The sequence below is a fragment of the Oncorhynchus mykiss genome, chromosome 10 (genome assembly GCF_013265735.2).
Source record: "Oncorhynchus mykiss isolate Arlee chromosome 10, USDA_OmykA_1.1, whole genome shotgun sequence".
Lineage (NCBI taxonomy): Eukaryota > Metazoa > Chordata > Actinopteri > Salmoniformes > Salmonidae > Oncorhynchus > Oncorhynchus mykiss.
Genome location: NC_048574.1, coordinates 83132508 through 83158036, shown reverse-complemented (window position 1 = coordinate 83158036; position 25529 = coordinate 83132508). Strand labels below are relative to the sequence as shown.

General features: G+C 54.3%; 1 protein-coding gene and 1 long non-coding RNA gene across 3 annotated transcripts in view; one reads left to right on the top strand and one right to left on the bottom strand.

Annotated features, from left to right (window-relative positions):
* Nucleotides 1–12311, top strand: part of slit2 (slit homolog 2 (Drosophila)) — a 254549-nt gene extending 242238 nt beyond the window's left edge. For both annotated transcript variants that reach the window (XM_036934274.1, XM_036934273.1), the window contains 3 exons: nt 9551–9708; nt 10588–10802; nt 11911–12311. In XM_036934274.1, coding sequence (XP_036790169.1) covers nt 9551–9708; nt 10588–10802; nt 11911–12176 — 639 coding nt within the window. In that variant the 3' untranslated portion in view covers nt 12177–12311. The remainder of the gene's footprint in view (nt 1–9550; nt 9709–10587; nt 10803–11910) is intronic.
* Nucleotides 12312–14508: 2197 nt separating this feature from the next.
* Nucleotides 14509–16540, bottom strand: LOC118936836. Its single transcript, XR_005034287.1, has 2 exons — nt 16477–16540; nt 14509–14692 (listed from the first exon to the last, which is right to left on the bottom strand). It is a non-coding gene; the product is annotated as an uncharacterized LOC118936836 (long non-coding RNA).
* Between the last annotated feature and the right edge of the window lie 8989 nt (nt 16541–25529).

Below are 25529 nucleotides of genomic sequence, written 5' to 3'. Positions count from 1 at the left end.
GGTCAGACTGGAGCAGGTACAGGACCTGTGGGTCAGTCTGGAGCAGGGACAGGACCTGGGGGTCAGGCTGGAGCAGGTACAGGACCTGGGGGTCAGACTGGAGCAGGGACAGGACCTGGGGGTCAGACTGGAGCAGGGACAGGTACAGGACCTGGGGGTCAGACTGGAGCAGGGACAGGTACAGGACCTGTGGGTCAGTCTGGAGCAGGGACAGGACCTGGGGGTCAGGCTGGAGCAGGTACAGGACCTGGGGGTCAGACTGGAGCAGGGACAGGACCTGGGGGTCAGACTGGAGCAGGGACAGGTACAGGACCTGGGGGTCAGACTGGAGCAGGGACAGGTACAGGACCTGTGGGTCAGACTGGAGTAGGGACAAGACCTGGGGGTCAGACTGGAGCAGGGACAGGACCTGGGGGTCAGACTGGAGCAGGGACCTAGGGGTCAGGCTGGAGCAGGGACAGGACCTGGGAGTCAGGCTGGAGCAGGGACAGGACCTGGGAGTCAGGCTGGAGCAGGGACAGGTACAGGACCTGTGGGTCAGACTGGAGCAGGGACAGGACCTTGGAGTCAGGCTGGAGCAGGGACAGGACCTGGGAGTCAGGCTGGAGCAGGGACAGGACCTGGGAGTCAGGCTGGAGCAGGGACAGGACCTGGGGGTCAGGCTGGAGCAGGGACCTGGGGGTCAGACTGGAGCAGGGACAGGACCTGGGAGTCAGGCTGGAGCAGGGACAAGACCTGGGGGTCAGGCTGGAGCAGGGACAGGACCTGGGAGTCAGGCTGGAGCAGGGACAGGACCTGGGGGTCAGGCTGGAGTAGGGACCTGGGGGTCAGGCTGGAGCAGGGACAGGACCTGGGGGTCAGGCTGGAGCAGGGACAGGACCTGGGAGTCAGGCTGGAGCAGGGACAGGGACAGGACCTGGGGGTCAGACTGGAACAGGGACAGGGACAGGACCTGGGGGTCAGACTGGAGCAGGGACAGGTACAGGACCTGGGGGTCAGACTGGAGCAGGGACAGGGACAGGACCTGGGGGTCAGACTGGAGCAGGGACAGGTACAGGACCTGGGGGTCAGACTGGAGCAGGGACAAGACCTGGGGGTCAGACTGGAGCAGGGACGGGTACAGGACCTGGGGGTCAGACTGGAACAGGGACAGGGACAGGACCTGGGGGTCAGACTGGAGCAGGGACAGGTACAGGACCTGGGGGTCAGACTGGAGCAGGGACAGGGACAGGACCTGGGGGTCAGACTGGAGCAGGGACAGGAACAGGACCTGGGGGTCAGACTGGAGCAGGGACAGGTACAGGACCTGGGGGTCAGACTGGAGCAGGGACAGGAACAGGACCTGGGGGTCAGACTGGAGCAGGGACAGGTACAGGACCTGGGGGTCAGACTGGAGCAGGGACAGGTACAGGACCTGGGGGTCAGACTGGAGCAGGTACAGGACCTGTGGGTCAGTCTGGAGCAGGGACAGGACCTGGGGGTCAGACTGGAGCAGGGACAGGTACAGGACCTGGGGGTCAGACTGGAGCAGGGACAAGACCTGGGGGTCAGACTGGAGCAGGGACGGGTACAGGACCTGGGGGTCAGACTGGAACAGGGACAGGGACAGGACCTGGGGGTCAGACTGGAGCAGGGACAGGTACAGGACCTGGGGGTCAGACTGGAGCAGGGACAGGGACAGGACCTGGGGGTCAGACTGGAGCAGGGACAGGAACAGGACCTGGGGGTCAGACTGGAGCAGGGACAGGTACAGGACCTGGGGGTCAGACTGGAGCAGGGACAAGACCTGGGGGTCAGACTGGAGCAGGGACGGGTACAGGACCTGGGGGTCAGACTGGAACAGGGACAGGGACAGGACCTGGGGGTCAGACTGGAGCAGGGACAGGTACAGGACCTGGGGGTCAGACTGGAGCAGGGACAGGGACAGGACCTGGGGGTCAGACTGGAGCAGGGACAGGAACAGGACCTGGGGGTCAGACTGGAGCAGGGACAGGTACAGGACCTGGGGGTCAGACTGGAGCAGGTACAGGACCTGTGGGTCAGTCTGGAGCAGGGACAGGACCTGGGGGTCAGGCTGGAGCAGGTACAGGACCTGGGGGTCAGACTGGAGCAGGGACAGGACCTGGGGGTCAGACTGGAGCAGGGACAGGTACAGGACCTGGGGGTCAGACTGGAGCAGGGACAGGTACAGGACCTGTGGGTCAGACTGGAGTAGGGACAAGACCTGGGGGTCAGACTGGAGCAGGGACAGGACCTGGGGGTCAGACTGGAGCAGGGACCTGGGGGTCAGGCTGGAGCAGGGACAGGACCTGGGAGTCAGGCTGGAGCAGGGACAGGACCTGGGAGTCAGGCTGGAGCAGGGACAGGTACAGGACCTGTGGGTCAGACTGGAGCAGGGACAGGACCTTGGAGTCAGGCTGGAGCAGGGACAGGACCTGGGAGTCAGGCTGGAGCAGGGACAGGACCTGGGAGTCAGGCTGGAGCAGGGACAGGACCTGGGGGTCAGGCTGGAGCAGGGACCTGGGGGTCAGACTGGAGCAGGGACAGGACCTGGGAGTCAGGCTGGAGCAGGGACAAGACCTGGGGGTCAGGCTGGAGCAGGGACAGGACCTGGGAGTCAGGCTGGAGCAGGGACAGGACCTGGGGGTCAGGCTGGAGTAGGGACCTGGGGGTCAGGCTGGAGCAGGGACAGGACCTGGGGGTCAGGCTGGAGCAGGGACAGGACCTGGGAGTCAGGCTGGAGCAGGGACAGGGACAGGACCTGGGGGTCAGACTGGAACAGGGACAGGGACAGGACCTGGGGGTCAGACTGGAGCAGGGACAGGTACAGGACCTGGGGGTCAGACTGGAGCAGGGACAGGGACAGGACCTGGGGGTCAGACTGGAGCAGGGACAGGTACAGGACCTGGGGTCAGACTGGAGCAGGGACAAGACCTGGGGGTCAGACTGGAGCAGGGACGGGTACAGGACCTGGGGGTCAGACTGGAACAGGGACAGGGACAGGACCTGGGGGTCAGACTGGAGCAGGGACAGGTACAGGACCTGGGGGTCAGACTGGAGCAGGGACAGGGACAGGACCTGGGGGTCAGACTGGAGCAGGGACAGGAACAGGACCTGGGGGTCAGACTGGAGCAGGGACAGGTACAGGACCTGGGGGTCAGACTGGAGAAGGGACAGGAACAGGACCTGGGGGTCAGACTGGAGCAGGGACAGGTACAGGACCTGGGGGTCAGACTGGAGCAGGGACAGGTACAGGACCTGGGGGTCAGACTGGAGCAGGTACAGGACCTGTGGGTCAGTCTGGAGCAGGGACAGGACCTGGGGGTCAGACTGGAGCAGGGACAGGTACAGGACCTGGGGGTCAGACTGGAGCAGGGACAAGACCTGGGGGTCAGACTGGAGCAGGGACGGGTACAGGACCTGGGGGTCAGACTGGAACAGGGACAGGGACAGGACCTGGGGGTCAGACTGGAGCAGGGACAGGTACAGGACCTGGGGGTCAGACTGGAGCAGGGACAGGGACAGGACCTGGGGGTCAGACTGGAGCAGGGACAGGAACAGGACCTGGGGGTCAGACTGGAGCAGGGACAGGTACAGGACCTGGGGGTCAGACTGGAGCAGGGACAAGACCTGGGGGTCAGACTGGAGCAGGGACGGGTACAGGACCTGGGGGTCAGACTGGAACAGGGACAGGGACACGACCTGGGGGTCAGACTGGAGCAGGGACAGGTACAGGACCTGGGGGTCAGACTGGAGCAGGGACAGGGACAGGACCTGGGGGTCAGACTGGAGCAGGGACAGGAACAGGACCTGGGGGTCAGACTGGAGCAGGGACAGGTACAGGACCTGGGGGTCAGACTGGAGCAGGTACAGGACCTGTGGGTCAGTCTGGAGCAGGGACAGGACCTGGGGGTCAGGCTGGAGCAGGTACAGGACCTGGGGGTCAGACTGGAGCAGGGACAGGACCTGGGGGTCAGACTGGAGCAGGGACAGGTACAGGACCTGGGGGTCAGACTGGAGCAGGGACAGGTACAGGACCTGTGGGTCAGACTGGAGTAGGGACAAGACCTGGGGGTCAGACTGGAGCAGGGACAGGACCTGGGGGTCAGACTGGAGCAGGGACCTGGGGGTCAGGCTGGAGCAGGGACAGGACCTGGGAGTCAGGCTGGAGCAGGGACAGGACCTGGGAGTCAGGCTGGAGCAGGGACAGGTACAGGACCTGTGGGTCAGACTGGAGCAGGGACAGGACCTTGGAGTCAGGCTGGAGCAGGGACAGGACCTGGGAGTCAGGCTGGAGCAGGGACAGGACCTGGGAGTCAGGCTGGAGCAGGGACAGGACCTGGGGGTCAGGTTGGAGCAGGGACCTGGGGGTCAGACTGGAGCAGGGACAGGACCTGGGAGTCAGGCTGGAGCAGGGACAAGACCTGGGGGTCAGGCTGGAGCAGGGACAGGACCTGGGAGTCAGGCTGGAGCAGGGACAGGACCTGGGGGTCAGGCTGGAGTAGGGACCTGGGGGTCAGACTGGAGCAGGGACAGGACCTGGGAGTCAGGCTGGAGCAGGGACAGGACCTGGGAGTCAGGCTGGAGCAGGGACAGGACCTGGGGGTCAGGCTGGAGCAGGGACAGGACCTGGGAGTCAGGCTGGAGCAGGGACAGGGACAGGACCTGGGGGTCAGACTGGAGCAGGGACAGGTACAGGACCTGGGGGTCAGACTGGAGCAGGGACAGGGACAGGACCTGGGGGTCAGACTGGAGCAGGGACAGGAACAGGACCTGGGGGTCAGACTGGAGCAGGGACAGGTACAGGACCTGGGGGTCAGACTGGAGCAGGTACAGGACCTGGGGGTCAGGCTGGAGCAGGGACAGGACCTGGGAGTCAGGCTGGAGCAGGGACAGGGACAGGACCTGGGGGTCAGACTGGAACAGGGACAGGGACAGGACCTGGGGGTCAGACTGGAGCAGGGACAGGTACAGGACCTGGGGGTCAGACTGGAGCAGGGACAGGGACAGGACCTGGGGGTCAGACTGGAGCAGGGACAGGTACAGGACCTGGGGGTCAGACTGGAGCAGGGACAAGACCTGGGGGTCAGACTGGAGCAGGGACGTGTACAGGACCTGGGGGTCAGACTGGAACAGGGACAGGGACAGGACCTGGGGGTCAGACTGGAGCAGGGACAGGTACAGGACCTGGGGGTCAGACTGGAGCAGGGACAGGGACAGGACCTGGGGGTCAGACTGGAGCAGGGACAGGAACAGGACCTGGGGGTCAGACTGGAGCAGGGACAGGTACAGGACCTGGGGGTCAGACTGGAGCAGGTACAGGACCTGTGGGTCAGTCTGGAGCAGGGACAGGACCTGGGGGTCAGGCTGGAGCAGGTACAGGACCTGGGGGTCAGACTGGAGCAGGGACAGGACCTGGGGGTCAGACTGGAGCAGGGACAGGTACAGGACCTGGGGGTCAGACTGGAGCAGGGACAGGTACAGGACCTGTGGGTCAGACTGGAGCAGGGACAAGACCTGGGGGTCAGACTGGAGCAGGGACAGGACCTGGGGGTCAGACTGGAGCAGGGACCTGGGGGTCAGGCTGGAGCAGGGACAGGACCTGGGAGTCAGGCTGGAGCAGGGACAGGTACAGGACCTGTGGGTCAGACTGGAGCAGGGACAGGACCTTGGAGTCAGGCTGGAGCAGGGACAGGACCTGGGAGTCAGGCTGGAGCAGGGACAGGACCTGGGAGTCAGGCTGGAGCAGGGACAGGTACAGGACCTGTGGGTCAGACTGGAGCAGGGACAAGACCTGGGGGTCAGACTGGAGCAGGGACAGGTACAGGACCTGTGGGTCAGACTGGAGCAGGGACAAGACCTGGGGGTCAGACTGGAGCAGGGAAAGGACCTGGGGGTCAGACTGGAGCAGGGACCTGGGGGTCAGGCTGGAGCAGGGACAGGACCTGGGGGTCAGGCTGGAGCAGGGACAGGACCTGGGAGTCAGGCTGGAGCAGGGACAGGGACAGGACCTGGGGGTCAGACTGGAACAGGGACAGGGACAGGACCTGTGGGTCAGACTGGAGCAGGGACAGGTACAGGACCTGGGGGTCAGACTGGAGCAGGGACAGGGACAGGACCTGGGGGTCAGACTGGAGCAGGGACAGGTACAGGACCTGGGGGTCAGACTGGAGCAGGGACAAGACCTGGGGGTCAGACTGGAGCAGGGACGGGTACAGGACCTGGGGGTCAGACTGGAACAGGGACAGGGACAGGACCTGGGGGTCAGACTGGAGCAGGGACAGGTACAGGACCTGGGGGTCAGACTGGAGCAGGGACAGGGACAGGACCTGGGGGTCAGACTGGAGCAGGGACAGGAACAGGACCTGGGGGTCAGACTGGAGCAGGGACAGGTACAGGACCTGGGGGTCAGACTGGAGCAGGTACAGGACCTGTGGGTCAGTCTGGAGCAGGGACAGGACCTGGGGGTCAGGCTGGAGCAGGTACAGGACCTGGGGGTCAGACTGGAGCAGGGACAGGACCTGGGGGTCAGACTGGAGCAGGGACAGGTACAGGACCTGGGGGTCAGACTGGAGCAGGGACAGGTACAGGACCTGTGGGTCAGACTGGAGCAGGGACAAGACCTGGGGGTCAGACTGGAGCAGGGACAGGACCTGGGGGTCAGACTGGAGCAGGGACCTGGGGGTCAGGCTGGAGCAGGGACAGGACCTGGGAGTCAGGCTGGAGCAGGGACAGAACCTGGGAGTCAGGCTGGAGCAGGGACAGGTACAGGACCTGTGGGTCAGACTGGAGCAGGGACAGGACCTTGGAGTCAGGCTGGAGCAGGGACAGGACCTGGGAGTCAGGCTGGAGCAGGGACAGGACCTGGGAGTCAGGCTGGAGCAGGGACAGGACCTGGGGGTCAGGCTGGAGCAGGGACCTGGGGGTCAGACTGGAGCAGGGACAGGACCTGGGAGTCAGGCTGGAGCAGGGACAAGACCTGGGGGTCAGGCTGGAGCAGGGACAGGACCTGGGAGTCAGGCTGGAGCAGGGACAGGACCTGGGGGTCAGGCTGGAGTAGGGACCTGGGGGTCAGACTGGAGCAGGGACAGGACCTGGGAGTCAGGCTGGAGCAGGGACAGGACCTGGGAGTCAGGCTGGAGCAGGGACAGGACCTGGGGGTCAGGCTGGAGCAGGGACAGGACCTGGGAGTCAGGCTGGAGCAGGGACAGGGACAGGACCTGGGGGTCAGACTGGAGCAGGGACCTGGGGGTCAGGCTGGAGCAGGGACAGGACCTGGGAGTCAGGCTGGAGCAGGGACAGGACCTGGGGGTCAGTCTGGAACAGGGACCTGGGGGTCTGTCTGGAACAGGGACAGGACCTGGGGGTCAGACTAGAGCAGGGACAGGACCTAGGGGTCAGCCTGGAGCAGGGACAGGTCCTGGGGGTCAGGCTGTAGCAGGGACAGGACCTGGGGGTCAGACTGGAGCAGGGACCTGGGGGTCAGGCTGTAGCAGGGACAGGTACAGGACCTAGGGGTCAGACTGGAGCAGGGACAGGTAGAGGACCTGGGGGTCAGTCTGGAGCAGGGACAGGGACAGGACCTGGGGGTCAGTCTGGAGCAGGGACAGGACCTGGGAGTCAGGCTGGAGCAGGGACAGGACCTGGGGGTCAGGCTGGAGCAGGGACAGGACCTGGGAGTCAGGCTGGAGCAGGGACAGGGACAGGACCTGGAGGTCAGACTGGAGCAGGGACCTGGGGGTCAGGCTGGAGCAGGGACAGGACCTGGGAGTCAGGCTGGAGCAGGGACAGGACCTGGGAGTCAGGCTGGAGCAGGGACAGGGACAGGGACAGGACCTGGGGGTCAGACTTGAGCAGGGACCTGGGGGTCAGGCTGGAGCAGGGACAGGACCTTGGAGTCAGGATGGAGCAGGGACAGGACCTGGGAGTCAGGCTGGAGCAGGGACAGGACCTGGGGGTCAGTCTGGAACAGGGACCTGGGGGTCAGTCTGGAACAGCGACAGGGACAGGACCTGGGGGTCAGACTAGAGCAGGGACAGGACCTAGGGGTCAGCCTGGAGCAGGGACAGGTCCTGGGTGTCAGGCTGTAGCAGGGACAGGACCTGGGGGTCAGACTGGAGCAGGGACCGGGACAGGTACAGGACCTAGGGGTCAGACTGGAGCAGGGACAGGTAGAGGACCTGGGGGTCAGTCTGGAGCAGGGACAGTGACAGGACCTGGGGGTCAGTCTGGAGCAGGGACAGGACCTGGGGGTCAGACTGGAGCAGGGACCGGGACAGGTACAGGACCTAGGGGTCAGACTGGAGCAGGGACACGTAGAGGACCTGGGGGTCAGTCTGGAACAGGGACAGTGACAGGACCTGGGGGTCAGTCTGGAGCAGGGACAGGACCTGGGGGTCAGGCTGGAGCAGGGACAGGACCTGGGGGTCAGGCTGGAGCAGGGACAGGACCTGGGGGTAAGACTGGAGCTGGGACATGACCTGGTTGTCAGACTGGAGCTGGGACATGACCTGGGGGTCAGGCTGGAGCAGTGACAGGTACAGGACCTGGGGGTCAGACTGGAGCAGGGACAGGACCTGGGGGTCAGACTGGAGCAGGGACAGGACCTGGGGGTCAGACTGGAGCAGGGACAAGACCTTGGGGTCAGACTGGAACAGGGACCTGGGGGTCAGACTGGAGCAGGGACCTGGGGGTCATTTTGGAGCTGGGACCTGGGGGTCAGACTGGAGCAGGGACAGGTGCAGGACCTGGGGGTCAGACTGGAGCAGGGACAGGGACAGGACCTGGGGGTCAGGCTGGAGCAGGTACCTTGGGGTCAGACTGGAGCAGGGACCTGGGGGTCACACTGGAGCAGGGACAGGGACAGGACCTGGGGGTCAGACTGGAGCAGGTACTGGACCTGGGGGTCAGACTGGAGCAGGGACAGGTACAGGACCTGGGGGTCATACTGGAGCAGGGACAGGACCTGGGGGTCAGGCTGGAGCAGGGACAGGTACAGGACCTGGGGGTCAGACTGGAGCAGGGACAGGTACAGGACCTGGGGGTCAGACTGGAGCAGGGACCTGGGGGTCAGACTGGAGCAGGGACAGGACCTGGGGGTCAGGCTGGAGCAGGGACAGGACCTGGAGGTCAGACTGGAGCAGGGACCTGGGGGTCAGACTGGAGCAGGGACAGGACCTGGGGGTCAGGCTGGAGCAGGGACAGGTACAGGACCTGGGGGTCAGACTGGAGCAGGTACAGGACCTGTGGGTCAGTCTGGAGCAGGGACAGGACCTGGGGGTCAGGCTGGAGCAGGGACAGGACCTGGGGGTCAGACTGGAGCAGGGACAGGACCTGGGGGTCAGACTGGAGCAGGGACATATATTGAAACACTGGCATTATGAAGGAAGATCAAACATACAGCAAAACCAACCAGATAAAACTCTAATCTTTACACACATGGAAACACACACACACCCAGGAGGTTTCCCTCACCTGGAAAAGGCTGGTTCGTAGACAATGTCAAAGACTAAACCAGCTCCTCTAAACTGAACCCTGTTGTGTTTTCCAGACTGGGGTCGAAGCGGGATGCCAGCCGTGCCAGGCAGGTGTGTGTGGCCAGGGTGAGTGCCACCCAACCGGTCAGAGAGGCTTCTCCTGTACCTGCCACCCTGGATGGACCGGAGACCGTTGTCAGGACCAGGTCAACAACCCCTGTGATGGGAACAAGTCAGTGGACTGGGGATGGGGGTGATGGGTGAGGGGAGGATGGGGGTGAGGGTGAGGGGGAGGATGGAGAGGAATGAGTGAGGGGAAGGGAGGGGTGGCGATCCATTTCAATTGTATTTCTCCTCCCCCTCCCCCATCTCTCTCCCTCTCCTCTCCCTCCCCTCCCCATCTCTCTCCCTCCCCTCCCCTCTCCATCTCTCTCTCTCTCCTTCCTCTCCCTCCCCTCTCCCTCCCCCATCTCTCTCTCTCTCCTTCCTCTCCCTCCCCCATCTCTCTCTCTCTCCTTCCTCTCCCTCCCCTCTCCCTCCCCCATCTCTCTCTCTCTCCTTCCTCTCCCTCCCCTCTCCCTCCCCCATCTCTCTCTCTCTCCTTCCTCTCCCTCCCCTCTCCCTCCCCCATCTCTCTCTCTCTCCTTCCTCTCCCTCCCCTCTCCCTCCCCCATCTCTCTCTCTCTCCTTCCTCTCCCTCCCCTCTCCCTCCCCCATCTCTCTCTCTCTCCTTCCTCTCCCTCCCCTCTCCCTCCCCCATCTCTCTCTTTCCTTCCTCTCCCTCCCCTCTCCCTCCCCCATCTCTCTCTCTCTCCTTCCTCTCCCTCCCCTCCCCCATCTCTCGCTCTCTCCTTCCTCTCCCTCCCCTCTCCCATCTCTCTCTCTCTCCTTCCTCTCCCTCCCCTCTCCCTCCCCCATCTCTCTCTCTCTCCTTCCTCTCCCTCCCCTCTCCCTCCCCCATCTCTCTCTCTCTCTCCGTCCTCTCCCTCCCCTCTCCCTCCCCCATCTCTCTCTCTCTCTCCGTCCTCTCCCTCCCCCATCTCTCTCTCTCTCCGTCCTCTCCCTCCCCCTCCTCTCTCCCCCCCCCATCTCTCCCTCCTCCTTCCTGCAGGTGTATCCATGGTTCATGTCTTCCTATCAATTCCTACTCCTACTCCTGTCGCTGCCAGCCAGGATTCCTCGGGGTGCTGTGTGACGAGGCAGACCAGGAAGTGCTGGACCCCTGTCAGCTGACCAGATGTAAACATGGGAAATGTAGGCTGTCTGGCCTGGGCAAAGCCTACTGTCAATGTAACCCAGGATACACGGGGGACGCCTGCGACAGAGGTGAGGGAGGGAGGGAGGGAGGGAGGGAGGGAGGGAGGGAGGGTCTCCACATCGGTCTCATCTGGCCACTGTCTGTCTGTTCATCTGTCTGTCTGCTCTAACTCTCTGCTGTCTGTCTGTTAGTGTTTTAACCCTGTCTGTCTGCTCTAACTCTCTGCTGTCTGTCTGCTAGTGTTTTAACTGTCTGTCTGCTCTAACTCTCTGCTGTCTGTCTGCCCCAGCCTCCTCTGATCCACCGCCCCCCGGCAGAGGGGTCACCCAGGTGAGATTCTCAGGGTCAGAGGTCAGAGGTCAGCCCTCTTTGCCCCGCCACCCCCTCTCCTTAACCCATCCTCCTCCACAGCCAATCACATTGGAGACCATGCTCCTCCACAGCCAATCACATTGGAGATCTTCCGTTCCACATGAGCTTGTTTCAACCTCAGCCACCCGCATCCTCTGCTCTCTCCTTTCACACTCTTCCTTCCTTGTTCCTTCGTTATCTCCCTCCCTCCTTCCTTCCTTCCTTCCTTCCTTCCTTCCTTCCTTCCTTCCTCCCTCATCAATCCACACCTCTCATCCCTCTCTCTCCCTCCCTCCCTCCCTCCATCCATCCCTCCATCCATCCATCCATCCATCCGTCCATCCATCCACACCTCCTCCCATCTCTCTCCCTCTCTAACTACCGCCCCTCTCTTTCTAAACCCTTATTCTCTCTCTCTCTCTCTCTCTCTCTCTCAGCCCTTCTCTCTCTCTCTCTCTCAGCCCTTCTCTCTCTCTCCCTCCCTCTCTCTCTAAGCCCTTCTTCTCTCTCTCTCTCTCTAAGCCTATCTTCTCTCTCTCTCTCTCTAAGCCCTTCTTCTCTCTCTCTCTCTTCTCTCTCTCTCTAAGCCTATCTTCTCTCTCTCTCTAAGCCTATCTTCTCTCTCTCTCTCTAAGCCTCTCTTCTCTCTCTCTCTAAGCCCTTCTTCTCTCTCTCTCTCTCTCTCTCTCTTCTCTCTCTAAGCCCTTCTTCTCTCTCTCTCTCTCTCTCTCTCTCTCTAAGCCTATCTTCTCTCTCTCTATAAACCCTTCTTCTCTCTCTCTCTCTCTGTCTCTATAAACCCTTCTTCTCTCTCTTCCCCTGTAGAGGTGGTCTGTCGAGGGGAACGGCTCCGAGCTGTCTACCAGCTCCAGAGGGGCTATTCGGCGTGTGAAACCCAGGAGAAGGTCTCCCGTCTAGAGTGCCGCGGCTCCTGTCCGGAGGGGGCTGAAGGGGGGGGCGGGAGCGGCTGCTGCTCCCCTTTACGTTCCAAACGCAGGAAATACACCTTCCACTGCACCGACGGCTCCTCCTTCGTACAGGAAGTGGAGAAGGTGGTGAAGTGCGGCTGTACAAAGTGTCCTCCCTCGTAAAACGTCCCCCCTTTACCCTGGGATGAAAGGTTCCGCCTCCTGTTCCTGCTCCTGTCTCTCTCTGGAAGGAAACCCATCCCTCTCTCCTCCGACCTCATCCCCCTCTCCTCCTCCTCCAACCTCATCCTCCTCCTCCTCCTCCGACCTCATCCCCCTCTCCTCCTCCTAGGACCTCATCCCCCTCTCCTCCTCCTCCGACCTCACCCCCCTCTCCTCCTCCGACCTCATCCTCCTCTCCTCCTCCTCCGACCTCATCCCCCTCTCCTCCTCTGACCTCATCCTCCTCTCCTCCTCCTCCGACCTCATCCCCCTCTCCTCCTCCCACCTCATCCCCTTTTCAACCTCTGACCTCATCCCCCTCTCCTCCTCCTCTCCTCCTCCGACCTCATCCCCCTCTCCTCCTCCCACCTCATCCCCTTTTCAACCTCTGACCTCATCCCCCACTCCTCCTCCGACCTCATCCCCTCCTCCGACCTCATCCCTCTCTCCTCCTCCTCAGAGCACATCCCCTCTCCTCCTCCTCCGATCTCATCCCCCTCTCCTCCTCCTCCGACCTCATCCCCTTCTCCTCCTCCAACCTCATCCCCCTCTCCTCCTCCGACCTTATCCTCCTCCTCCTCCGACCTCATCCCCCTCTTCTCCTCCGACCTCACCCCCGTCCCCTTCTCCTTATCCAACCTCATCCCCCTCTCCTCCTCCCACCTCATCCCCTTTTCAACCTCTGACCTCATCCCCCTCTCCTCCTCCTCTCCTCCGACCTCATCCCCCTCTCCTCCTCCCACCTCATCCCCTTTTCAACCTCTGACCTCATCCCCCACTCCTCCTCCAACCTCATCCCCCTCTCCTCTGACCTCATCCTCCTCTCCAACTCCTCCGACCTCATCCCCCTCTCCTCCTCCGACCTCATCCCCCTCTCCTCCTCCGACCTCATCCACCTCTCCTCCTCTGACATCATGCCCCTTTCCTCCTCCGACCTCAACCCCCTCTCCTTCTCTGACCTCATCCCCCTCTCATCCTCCGACCTCATCCCCTCCTCCTCCGACCTCATCCCTCTCTCCTCCTCCTCCGACCTCATCCCCTTCTCCCCCTCCGACCTCATCCCCTTCCCCTTCTCCTCCAACCTCATTCTCCTCATCCCCCTCTCCTCCTCCTCCGACCTCATCCTCCTCATCCGACCTCATCCCCCTCTCCTCCTCCGACCTTATCTCCCTCCCCCTCTCCTCCTCCCCCTCTTCTCCTCCGACCTCACCCCTGTCCCCTTCTCCTTATCCAACCTCATCCCCTTCTCCTCCTCCTCCTCCGACCTCATCCCCCTCTCCTCCTCCGACCTCATCCTCCTCTCCTCCTCCCACCTCATCCCCTTTTCAACCTCTGACCTCATCCCCCTCTCCTCCTCCTCTCCTCCTCCGACCTTATCCCCCTCCCCCTCTCCTCCTCTGACTTCATCCCCCTCTCCTCCTCCTCCGACCTTATCCCCCTCTCCTCCTCCTCCGAACTTATCCCCCTCCCCTCTCCTCCTCCGACCTCATCCCCCTCTCCTCCTCCTAGGACCTCATCCCCCTCTCCTCCTCCTAGGACCTCATCCCCCTCTCCTCCTCCTCCTCCTCCGACCTCATCCCAAACTCCTCCAACCTCATCCCTCTTCTTTTTGTAAACCCCCCCCCCAAAAGTCAAGACGAAACAAAGAAAAACAACAGAAATATTGCCAGCGCTGGACTGTGGGCTCACTGCCTCAGAGGAGATGTTGAATTATATTGTAAAATACAAAAAAAAAAAAATGACTTATTTTTATTATCAAGCGGAGAAAAAAAAGACTTAAAAACTCAACAAGACTCTGTTCCTTCTTTTTCCGTTTTTGGCACGATGACTCGTGATGACGAGCGGTGTTCCCCACTGACGGACGACCACTTCCTGTTGTGTACTTCCTGTTTCCTGTGTTGTAGGAGTCCCACCCTATTAACCGTAGTACTACACACTCACCACCAGGTGGAGGTGTTCTGGTCTCAGGTCAGGGGGGAGACGGAGGGAACCCTTTCATCCACACACACACACACACACACACACACGTAGATGGTGTAGTTTTGTTAAGGTAGTAATTAGGTTAAACCCCTCAGTGCCTCCTCTCCTGTGACAACCTGTCTGACTTTTAATATATATTAATTTATATTTGACTCTCTTATTTTTGTATTAAAGGCAGTGGAAGATTGACTAGATTGACTAACAACATATCATGTCCTAATTTTTTTTTTTTTTTTTTTGGGGGGGGGGGGGGGTTGGAGAGAAGTCTTTGATGTTGTTTTGACCACTGAGTAAAACTATCGTGTTTTAATTATTTTTTTTTGCCAGAAGACTTAGTTACATTTTAATCTTCAAAGAAATGTGACATTGTGATTGAGGACATTGTTGTGTATTTCTGTGGCCATGTTTTCTCAGACTTTGTATATTGCCATGATGATGCTGATGATGAAGAGTAATAAGAAGTGTATAGTTCATTTATCTGACGTTCATTACATCACCTGATCCTAGACATGTTGATGGTTTAGATTACAACACCACCTGATCCTAGACATGTTGATGGTTTAGATTACAACACCACCTGATCCTAGACATGTTGATGGTTTAGATTACAACAACACCTGATCCTAGACATGTTGATGGTTTAGATTACAACACCTGATCCTAGACATGTTGATGGTGTAGATTACATCACCTGATCCTAGAGATGTTGATGGTTTAGATTACAACACCACCTGATCCTAGACATGTTGATGGTTTAGATTACATCACCTGATCCTAGAGATGTTGATGGTTTAGATTACATCACCTGATCCTGATCCTAGAGATGTTGGTTTAGATTACATCACCTGATCCTAGACATGTTGATAGCAACACCACCTGATCCTAGACATGTTGATGGTGTAGATTACAACACCACCTGATCCTAGACATGTTGATGGTTTAGATTACAACACCACCTGATCCTAGAAATGTTGATGGTTTAGATTAAAACACCACCTGATCCTAGACATGTTGATGGTTTAGATTACATCACCTGATCCTAGACATGTTGATGGTTTAGATTACATCACCTGATCCTAGATATGTTGATGGAGTAGATTACAACACCTGATCCTAGACATGTTGATGGTGTAGATTACATCACCTGATCCTAGACGTGTTGATGGCAACACCACCTGATCCTAGACATGTTGGTGGTGTAGATTACATCACCTGATCCTAGACATGTTGATGGTGTAGATTACACCACCTGATCCTAGACATGTTGGTGGTGTAGATTACACCACCTGATCCTAGACATGTTGATGGTGTAGATTACACCACCTGATCCTAGACATGTTGGTGTAGATTACAACACCTGATCCTAGACATGTTGATGGTTTAGATTACATCACCTGATCCTAGACATGTTGGTGTAGATTACAACACCATCTGATCCTAGACATGTTGATGGTGTAGATTACATCACCTGATCCTAGACGTGTTGATGGTGTAGATTACATCACCTGATCCTAGACATGTTGGTGGTGTAGATTACAACATCACCTGATCCTAGACATGTTGATGGTGTAGATTACAACACCTGATCCTAGACATGTTGGTGGTGTAGATTACAACATCACCTGATCCTAGACATGTTGATGGTGTAGATTACAACACCTGATCCTAGACATGTTGATGGTTTAGATTACAACATCACCTGATCCTAGAGATGTTGATGGTTTAGATTACAACATCACCTGATCCTAGACATGTTGATGGTTTAGATTACAACACCTGATCCTAGACATGTTGATGGTGTAGGTTACAACACCACCTGATCCTAGACATGTTGATGGTGTAGATTACAACACCACCTGATCCTAGACATGTTGATGGTGTAGATTACACCACCTGATCCTAGACATGTTGGTGGTGTAGATTACAACATCACCTGATCCTAGACATGTTGATGGTGTAGATTACAACACCTGATCCTAGACATGTTGATGGTTTAGATTACAACATCACCTGATCCTAGACATGTTGATGGTGTAGATTTCAACACCACCTGATCCTAGACATGTTGATGGTGTAGATTTCAACACCACCTGATCCTAGACATGTTGATGGTGTAGATTACAACATCACCTGATCCTAGACATGTTGATGTAGATTACATCACCTGATCCTAGACATGTTGATGGTTTAGATTACAACACCTGATCCTAGACCTGTTGATGGTTTAGATTACATCAACACCTGATCCTAGAAATGTTGATAGTGTAGATTACATCACCACCTGATCCTAGACATGTTGATGGTTTAGATTACATCACCTGATCCTAGACATGTTGATGGTGTAGATTACATCACCTGATCCTAGACATGTTGATGGTTTAGATTACAACACCACCTGATCCTAGACATGTTGATGGTGTAGATTACATCACCTGATCCTAGACATGTTGATGGTGTAGATTACAACATCACCTGATCCTAGACATGTTGATGGTGTAGATTACATCACCACCTGATCCTAGACATGTTGATGGTGTAGATTACATCACCTGATCCTAGACATGTTGATGGTTTAGATTACATCACCACCTGATCCTAAACATGTTGATGGTGTAGATTACATCACCTGATCCTAGACATGTTGATGGTGTAGATTTCAACATCACCTGATCCTAGACATGTTGATGGTGTAGATTACACCACCTGATCCTAGACATGTTGATGGTGTAGATTACATCACCTGATCCTAGACGTGTTGATGGCAACATCACCTGATCCTAGACATGTTGATGGTGTAGATTACAACACCACCTGATCCTAGACATGTTGATGGTGTAGATTACATCACCTGATCCTAGACATGTTGATGGTGTAGATTACATCACCTGATCCTAGACATGTTGATGGTGTAGATTACATCACCTGATCCTAGACATGTTGATGGTGTAGATTACACCACCTGATCCTAGACATGTTGATGGTGTAGATTACACCACCTGATCCTAGACATGTTGACGGTGTAGATTACAACACCACCTGATCCTAGACATTTTGATGGTTTAGATTACATCACCTGATCCTAGACATGTTAATGGAGTAGATTACAACATCACCTGATCCTAGACATGTTGATGGCAACATCACCTGATCCTAGACATGTTGATGGTGTTGGTTACATCACCACCTGATCCTAGACATGTTGATGGTGTAGATTACAACATCACCTGATCCTAGACATGTTGATGGTGTAGATTACAACACCACCTGATCCTAGACATGTTGATGGTGTAGATTACATCACCTGATCCTAGACATGTTGATGGTTTAGATTACAACATCACCTGATCCTAGACATGTTGATGGTGTAGATTACACCACCTGATCCTAGACATGTTGATGGTGTAGATTACATCACCTGATCCTAGACATGTTGATGGTGTAGATTACATCACCTGATCCTAGAACCGTTTATAACTTTTTAACCAATTTCTGCTTAAAAATAAAACTGTGACTTTTTTCTAAATTAAACTACTTTGTTAGCCACCCGATGTTACTATGACGATGTTTAACGTGTTGCTGCTAAGGTTTTGTACCGTAGACTTGGATCCTGATCTGGATGGATCGTAGTACTTCCTGTCCCTCAGTAGGGACTTCCCTCCTTGTGTAACAGATAAATATGTCTCCCCCTCTTCCTCTGTGCGTTGTGCTCTATACCCCCCCCCCCCCCCCCGAGACTAATGTCAGTTCCTGACAGGTGTTTGTCTATTAAACAACAATATTTACCTCCAGACTCAGCATGTTACTTTCTTTACAAAATGTTGACCTCCAGACTACACCAGACTATTGAGATTCATTCCTATACTACACTAGACCATTGGGACGCACCCCTAGACTATACTAGAAACTATTGAGACTCAACCCCTAGACTACACTAGAGACTACTGAGACTCACCCCTAGACTACACTAGAGACTAATGAGACTCACCCCTAGACTACACTAGAAACTATTGAGACTCAACCCCTGGACTACACTAGAGACTACTGAGACTCACCCCTAGACTACACTAGAGACGAATGACACTCACCCCTAGACTACACTAGAGACTACTGAGACTCACCCCTAGACTACACTAGAAACTATTGGGACTCACCTCTAGACTGCACTAGAAACTATTGGGACTCACCCCTAGACTACACTAGAGACTATTGGGACTCACCCTTAGACTACACTAGACTATTGGGACTCAACCCTAGACTACACTAGACTATTGGGACTCAACCCTAGACTTCACTAGACTATTGAGACTCAACCCTAGACTATACTAGACTATTGGGACTCACCCCTAGACTAAACTGGACTATTGGGACTCAACCCTAGACTATTGGGACTCACCCCTAGACTTCACTAGACTATTGGGACTCACCCCTAGACTACACTAGACTATAGAGACTCACCCCTAGACCACAGTATAGAGACTCACCCCTAGACTACACCAGACTATTGGGACTCACCCCTAGACTACACTAGACTATTGGGACTCACCCCTAGACTTCACTAGACTATTGGGACTCACCCCTAGACTTCACTAGACTATAGGCACTCACCCCTAGACTTCACTAGACTATAGAGACTCACCCCTAGACTACACTAGACTATAGAGACTCACCCCTAGGCTTCACTAGACTATTGGGACTCACCCCTAGACTACACTAGACTATAGAGACTCACCCCTAGACTACACTAGACTATAGAGACTCACCCCTAGACTACAGTATAGAGACTCACCCCTAGACTACACTATAGAGACTCACCCCTAGACTACACTATGGAGACTCACCCCTAGACTATACTAGACTATTGAGAAACACCCCTAGACAACACTAGAAACTATTGAGACCTACCCCTAGACTACACTAGAGACTATTGACACTCACCCCGAGACTACACTATAGAGACTCACCCCTAGACTACACCCTAGACTATTGAGACTCAACCCTAGACTACACTAGAGACGACTGAGACTCACCCCTAGACTACACCCTAGACTATTGAGACTCAGCCCTAGGACTACACTAGAGACTACTGAGACTCACCCCGAGACTACACTAGACGACTGAGACTCACCCCTAGACTACACCCTAGACTATTGAGACTCAGCCCTAGACTACACTAGAGACTACTGAGACTCACCCCGAGACTACACTAGAGACGACTGAGACTCACCCCTAGACTACACTAGAGATGACTGTGACTCACCCCTAGACTACACTAGAGACTATTGGGACTGACCCCTAGACTACACTAGAGACTATTGAGACACCCTGAAACTACACTAGAGACTATTGAGACTCACCCCTAGACTACACTAGATACTATTGACACTCACCCCTAGGTCTTATCCCCAAGTCTACACTATAGAGACTCACCCCTTGACTACACTATGGAGACTCACCCCTAGACTACACTAGACTATAGAGACTCACCCCTAGGCTTCACTAGACTATTGGGACTCACCCCTAGACTTCATTAGACTATTGGGACTCACCCCTAGACTACACTAGACTATAGAGACTCACCCCTAGACTACAGTATAGAGACTCACCCCTAGACTACACTATAGAGACTCACCCCTAGACTACACTATAGAGACTCCGCCCTAGACTAAACTAGGGACTATTGAGACTCACCCCTAGACTACACTAGACTATTGGGACTCACGCCTAGACTACACTAGACTATTGAGACTCCCCCCTAGACTACACTAGACTATTGGGACTCACCCCTAGACTACACTAAGGACTATTGGGACTCACCCCTAGACTACACTAGAGACTAATGAGACTCACCCCTAGACTACACTAGACTATTGAGACTCACCCTTAGACTACGCAGACAAAGAAAAAACACGTTTTAAATCAACATGTAACCAGATCAATAAGTTAATGGATGTTTGGTAAGAAAAACACGTTTTAAATCAACATGTAACCAGATCAATAAGTTAATGGATGTTTGGTAAGAAAAAACACGTTTTAAATCAACATGTAACCAGATCAATAAGTTAATGGATGTTTGGTAAGAAAAAACATGTTTTAAATCAACATGTAACCAGATCAATAAGTTAATGGATGTTTGGTAAGAAAAAACACGTTTTAAATCAACATGTAACCAGATCAATAAGTTAATGGATGTTTGGTAAGAAAAAAAATACGACATATTTTTCCACAGGAGTAAAAGTCCGGAGCTCAGTCCCATCTCCTCCTTGATCCGGAAACCCATACATCGTTAGAGGAGTGTGTCAACTCATTAGTAGGCAAGCATCCTCAATAGCGTCCTTTTGGCAAGGAATCACACATGTATCCTTCCACAGAAAACAGTCCTCCCATCCTCCATAGACTCCATTTGGAGAGGAATCACATGTGTATCCTTCCACAGAAGACAGTCCTCCCCTCCTCGATAGCGTCCTTTTAGCGAGGAATCACATGTGTATCCTTCCACAGAAGACAGTCCTCCCCTCTTCGATAGCGTCCTTTTGGCGAGGAATCACACATGTATCCTTCCACAGAAAACAGTCCTCCCATCCTCCATAGACTCCATTTGGCGAGGAATCACACATGTATCCTTCCACAGAAAACAGTCCTCCCATCCTCCATAGACTCCATTTGGAGAGGAATCACATGTGTATCCTTCCACAGAAGACAGTCCTCCCCTCCTCGATAGCGTCCTTTTAGCGAGGAATCACACGTGTATCCTTCCACAGAAGACAGTCCTCCCCTCCTCGATAGCCTCCTTTTGATGAGGAATCACACGTGTATCCTTCCACAGAAGACTTTTGATATCTGCCACATCCCCTTTGAATCAATATGCTACTTCTCCTTTATCTAGAAAAATGTAAACTAACTTCATTTGTTTTGACCAGCTCCAAAAGAAAGAGCTTCTCATTTCATACAAGCACATTTTCATCCACATTCTCCTAGCCGCCTCTCCTTGATTACCTTTGACCTTTTTCCAAAAGAAGGTCAGAGAGGACGCAGGAGTCGAACACAAACCAATAGAGAAAAAAGCTTTTGGTCAAATATCTCCCCCCCCAAAAAAACGGTTGTCATCCTCCATTTTAAGAAACACACCGACTGTAGATGAAAGTCGAGGGGCCGTGTTGGAGAGCGTCAAGCCGACTGACTGTTCTACGAATCATCATAAATAACCACTCTTTATTATTTTCTAGATCAGAAAGTCAGTAACAATTGACCCATGATGCACTGCGGTTTCGATCCTCTCGGTGCGTCTGCAACAGCCGAAAGTAGGACACTATAACGTGGTTTTCTAAGAGCAAGAATCAGATCAACATGGCAGTCGTCAATAAACATGTATCTAAACTCCCATATATCAAAATCAGGATGCTAATATAATATTATGAGTACACATTGTACAATCAATTAGCGAGAGAGAGCCTCAAATATTACATTTGTTTGTATGTATCAACTTTGTACACATAAATGCCGGCTAATTGGTTCCTGTTTAAAGTCAAATCAAATGATGTGCCTTCTTCACCACGCTGTCTGTGTGGGTGGACCATTTCAGTTTGTCCGTAATGTGTATGCCGAGGAACTTAAAACTTTCCACCCTCTCCACTACTGTCCCGTCGATGTGGATGGGGGGGTGCTCCCTCTGCTGTTTCCTGAAGTCCACAATCGTCTCCTTTGTTTTGTTGACGTTGAGTGAGAGGTTGTTTTCCTGACACCACACTCCGAGGGTCCTCACCTCCTCCCTGTAGGCCATCTCGTCGTTGTTGGTAATCAAGCCTACCACTGTAGTGTCGTCCGCAAACTTGATGTTTGAGTTGGAGGCGTGCATAGCCACGCAGTCATGGAACAGGGAGTACAGGAGAGGGCTGAGAACGCACCTTTGTGGGGCCCCAGTGTTGAGGATCAGCGGAGTGGAGATGCCCCACCTGGAGGCGGCCCGTCAGAAAGTCCAGGACCCAGTTGCACAGGGCGGGGTCGAGACCCAGGGTCTCGAGCTTGATGACGAGCTTGGAGGGTACTATGGTGTTGAATGCCGAACTGTAGTCAATGAACAGCATTCTCACATAGGTATTCCTCTTGTCCAGATGGGTTAGGGCAGTGTGCAGTGTGGTTGAGATTGCATCGTCTGTGGACCTATTTGGGCGGTAAGCAAATTGGAGTGGGTCTAGGGTGTCAGGTAAGTTGGAGGTGATATGATCCTTGACTAGTCTCTCAAAGCACTTCATGATGACAGAAGTGAGTGCTACGGGGCAGTAGTCATTTAGCTCAGTTACCTTTGCTTTCTTGGGTACAGGAACAATGGTGGACATCTTGACGCATGTGGGAACAGCAGACTGGGATAGGAATTGATTGAATATGTCCGTAAACACACCAGCCAGCTGGTCTGCGCATGCTCTGAGGACGCGACTAGAGATGCCGTCTGGGGCGGCAGCCTTGCGAGGGTTGACACGTTTAAATGTTTTACTCACATTGGCCACGGAGAAGGAGAGCCCACAGGCTTTGGTAGCGGGCCGTGTCAGTGGCACTATTGTCCTCAAAGCGATCAAAGAAGTTGTTTAATTCGTCTGGGAGCAAGACTTTGATGTCCACGACGGGGCTGGTTTTCTTTTTATCGTCTGTGATTGACTGTAGACCCTGCCACATACGTCTCGTGTTTGAGCGGTTGAATTGCGACTCTACTTTAACTCTATACTGACGCTTTGTTTGTTTGATTGCCTTGCGGAGGGAATAGCTACACTGTTTGTATTCGGCCATGTTTCCAGTCGCCTTGCCATGATTAAAAAGCAGTGGTTGGCGCTTTCAGTTTTGCTGCCATCAATCCGCGGTTTCTTGTTAGGGAAAGGTTTTAATAGTCACGGTGGGTACAACATCTCCGATGCACTTGCTAATAAATTCACTCACCGAGTCAGTGTATACGTCAATGTTATTGTCTGAGGCTACCCGGAATAATCCCAATCCACGTGATCAAAGCAATCTTGAAGCGGGGAATCAGATTGGCGTTGAACAGGCAGTTTCCTTTTAAGTTTCTGTCTATAGGTTGGGAGCAACAAAATTGAGTCGTGGTCAGATTTGCTGAAGGCAGGGAGGGGGAGGGCTTTGTATGCGTCGCGGTAGTTAGAGTAGCAAAGATCCAGAATGTTACCAGCTTGTGTCGCGCATTCGCTATGCTGATAGAATTTAGGAAGCCTTGTTATCAGATTAGCTTTGTTAAAATCCCCAACTACAATAAATGCAGCCTCGGGATGTGTGGTTTCCAAGTTTACATAGAGTCCAGTGAAGTTCTTTCAGGGCCGACGAGGGATATACACGGCTGTGACTATAATCGAAGAGAATTCTCTTGGAAGATAATGAGGTCGGCATTTGATTGTAAGGAATTCTAGGTCAGGTGAACAAAAGGACTTGAGTTCCTGTATGTTGTTGTGATTACACCATGAGTCGTTAATCATAAGGCATGTTTGTTTCTGTCGGCGCGATGCGTGACGAAACCGGGTGGCTGTACCGACTCTGATAACGTATCCCGAGTGAGCCATATTTCCATGAAACAGAGAATGTTACCATCTCTGATGTCTCTCTGGAAGGCAACTCGTGCCCTAAATTCTTCCACCTTGTTGTCTAGAGATTGGACATTGGGGAGGAACAAGGCTGCATGGGATCTCTCTTAATTCGACACATGCAGCCAATGGCAATGTCCGCCTCAAGTATAATGCAGATGTTTTCTAAAGCGGATGTGATTTAATCGAGCTCATAGATATAATTACCTACATCTACTACACCAGCACTAGAACATTGTTCCTGGAAGGCTACCGGCCTCTAGGGACCAACAGGAGGGTCTCTCTCCAGGAACAGGGTTGGGCCAACAGGAGGGTCTCTCTCCAGGAACAAGGTTGGACCAACAGGAGGGTCTCTGTCCAGGAACAGGGTTGGGCCAACAGGAGGGTCTCTCTCCAGGAACAAGGTTAGGCCAACAGGAAGGAAGCTCTCCAGAAAAGGGGATGACCTCCTCATCCAATGGGTTTTGAGGAAGCAAGGAGCCAAGGAAATGCAATTGAGATTCTTCCCATTTATGATATCGACAACTAAACCCTCAGATTCATGACAAGACACAAGGACTAATGAGATGTCCACCTAGGAGACCAAGCTAGTCTATTGAGATGTCCACCTAGGAGACCAAGCTAGTCTATTGAGATGCACCCCTAGGAGACCAGACTATTGAGATGTACCTACCCCTAGGAGACCAAGCTAGACTAGTGAGATGCACCCATAGGAGACCAAGCTAGTATATTGAGATGCACCCATAGGAGACCAAGCTAGTCTATTGAGATGCACCACTAGGAGACCAAGTTAGTCTATTGAGATGCACCCCTAGGAGACCAAGTTAGTCTATTGAGATGCACCCCTAGGAGACCAAGCTAGTCTATTGAGATGCACCCCTAGGAGACCAAGCTAGTCTATTGAGATGCACCCCTAGGAGACCAAGTTAGTCTATTGAGATGCACCCCTAGGAGACCAAGTTAGTCTATTGAGATGCACCCCTAGGAGACCAAGTTAGTCTATTGAGATGCACCCCTAGGAGACCAAGTTAGTTTATTGAGATGCACCCCTAGGAGACCAAGCTAGTCTATTGAGATGCACCCCTAGGAGACCAAGCTAGTCTATTGAGATGCACCCCTAGGAGACCAAGCTAGTCTATTGAGATGCACCCCTAGGAGACCAAGTCAGTCTATTGAGATGCACCCTTAATAACAGACAAACAGACAACAGGACCTAATAAAGTCAGACAGGACCTAATTACAGACAGACAGGACCTAGTAACAGACAGACAGCAGGACGTAGTAACAGACAGACAGTCAGTACCTAGTAACAGACAGACAGCAGGACGTAGTAACAGACAGACAGTCAGTACCTAGTAACAGACAGACAGCAGGACGTAGTAACAGACAGACAGTCAGTACCTAGTAACAGACAGACAGCAGGACGTGGTAACACAGACAGGACGTAGTAACAGACAGACAGGACGTAGTAACAGACAGCAGGACGTAGTTAACAGACAGTCAGTACCTAGTAACAGACAGACAGCAGGACGTAGTAACAGACAGACAGTACCTAGTAACAGACAGACAGCAGGACGTAGTAACAGACAGACAGTCAGTCAGTACCTAGTAACAGACAGACAGCAGGACGTAGTAACAGACAGACAGACAGTACCTAGTAACAGACAGCAGGACGTAGTAACAGACAGTCAGTACCTAGTAACAGACAGACAGCAGGACGTAGTAACAGACAGACAGTCAGTACCTAGTAACAAACAGA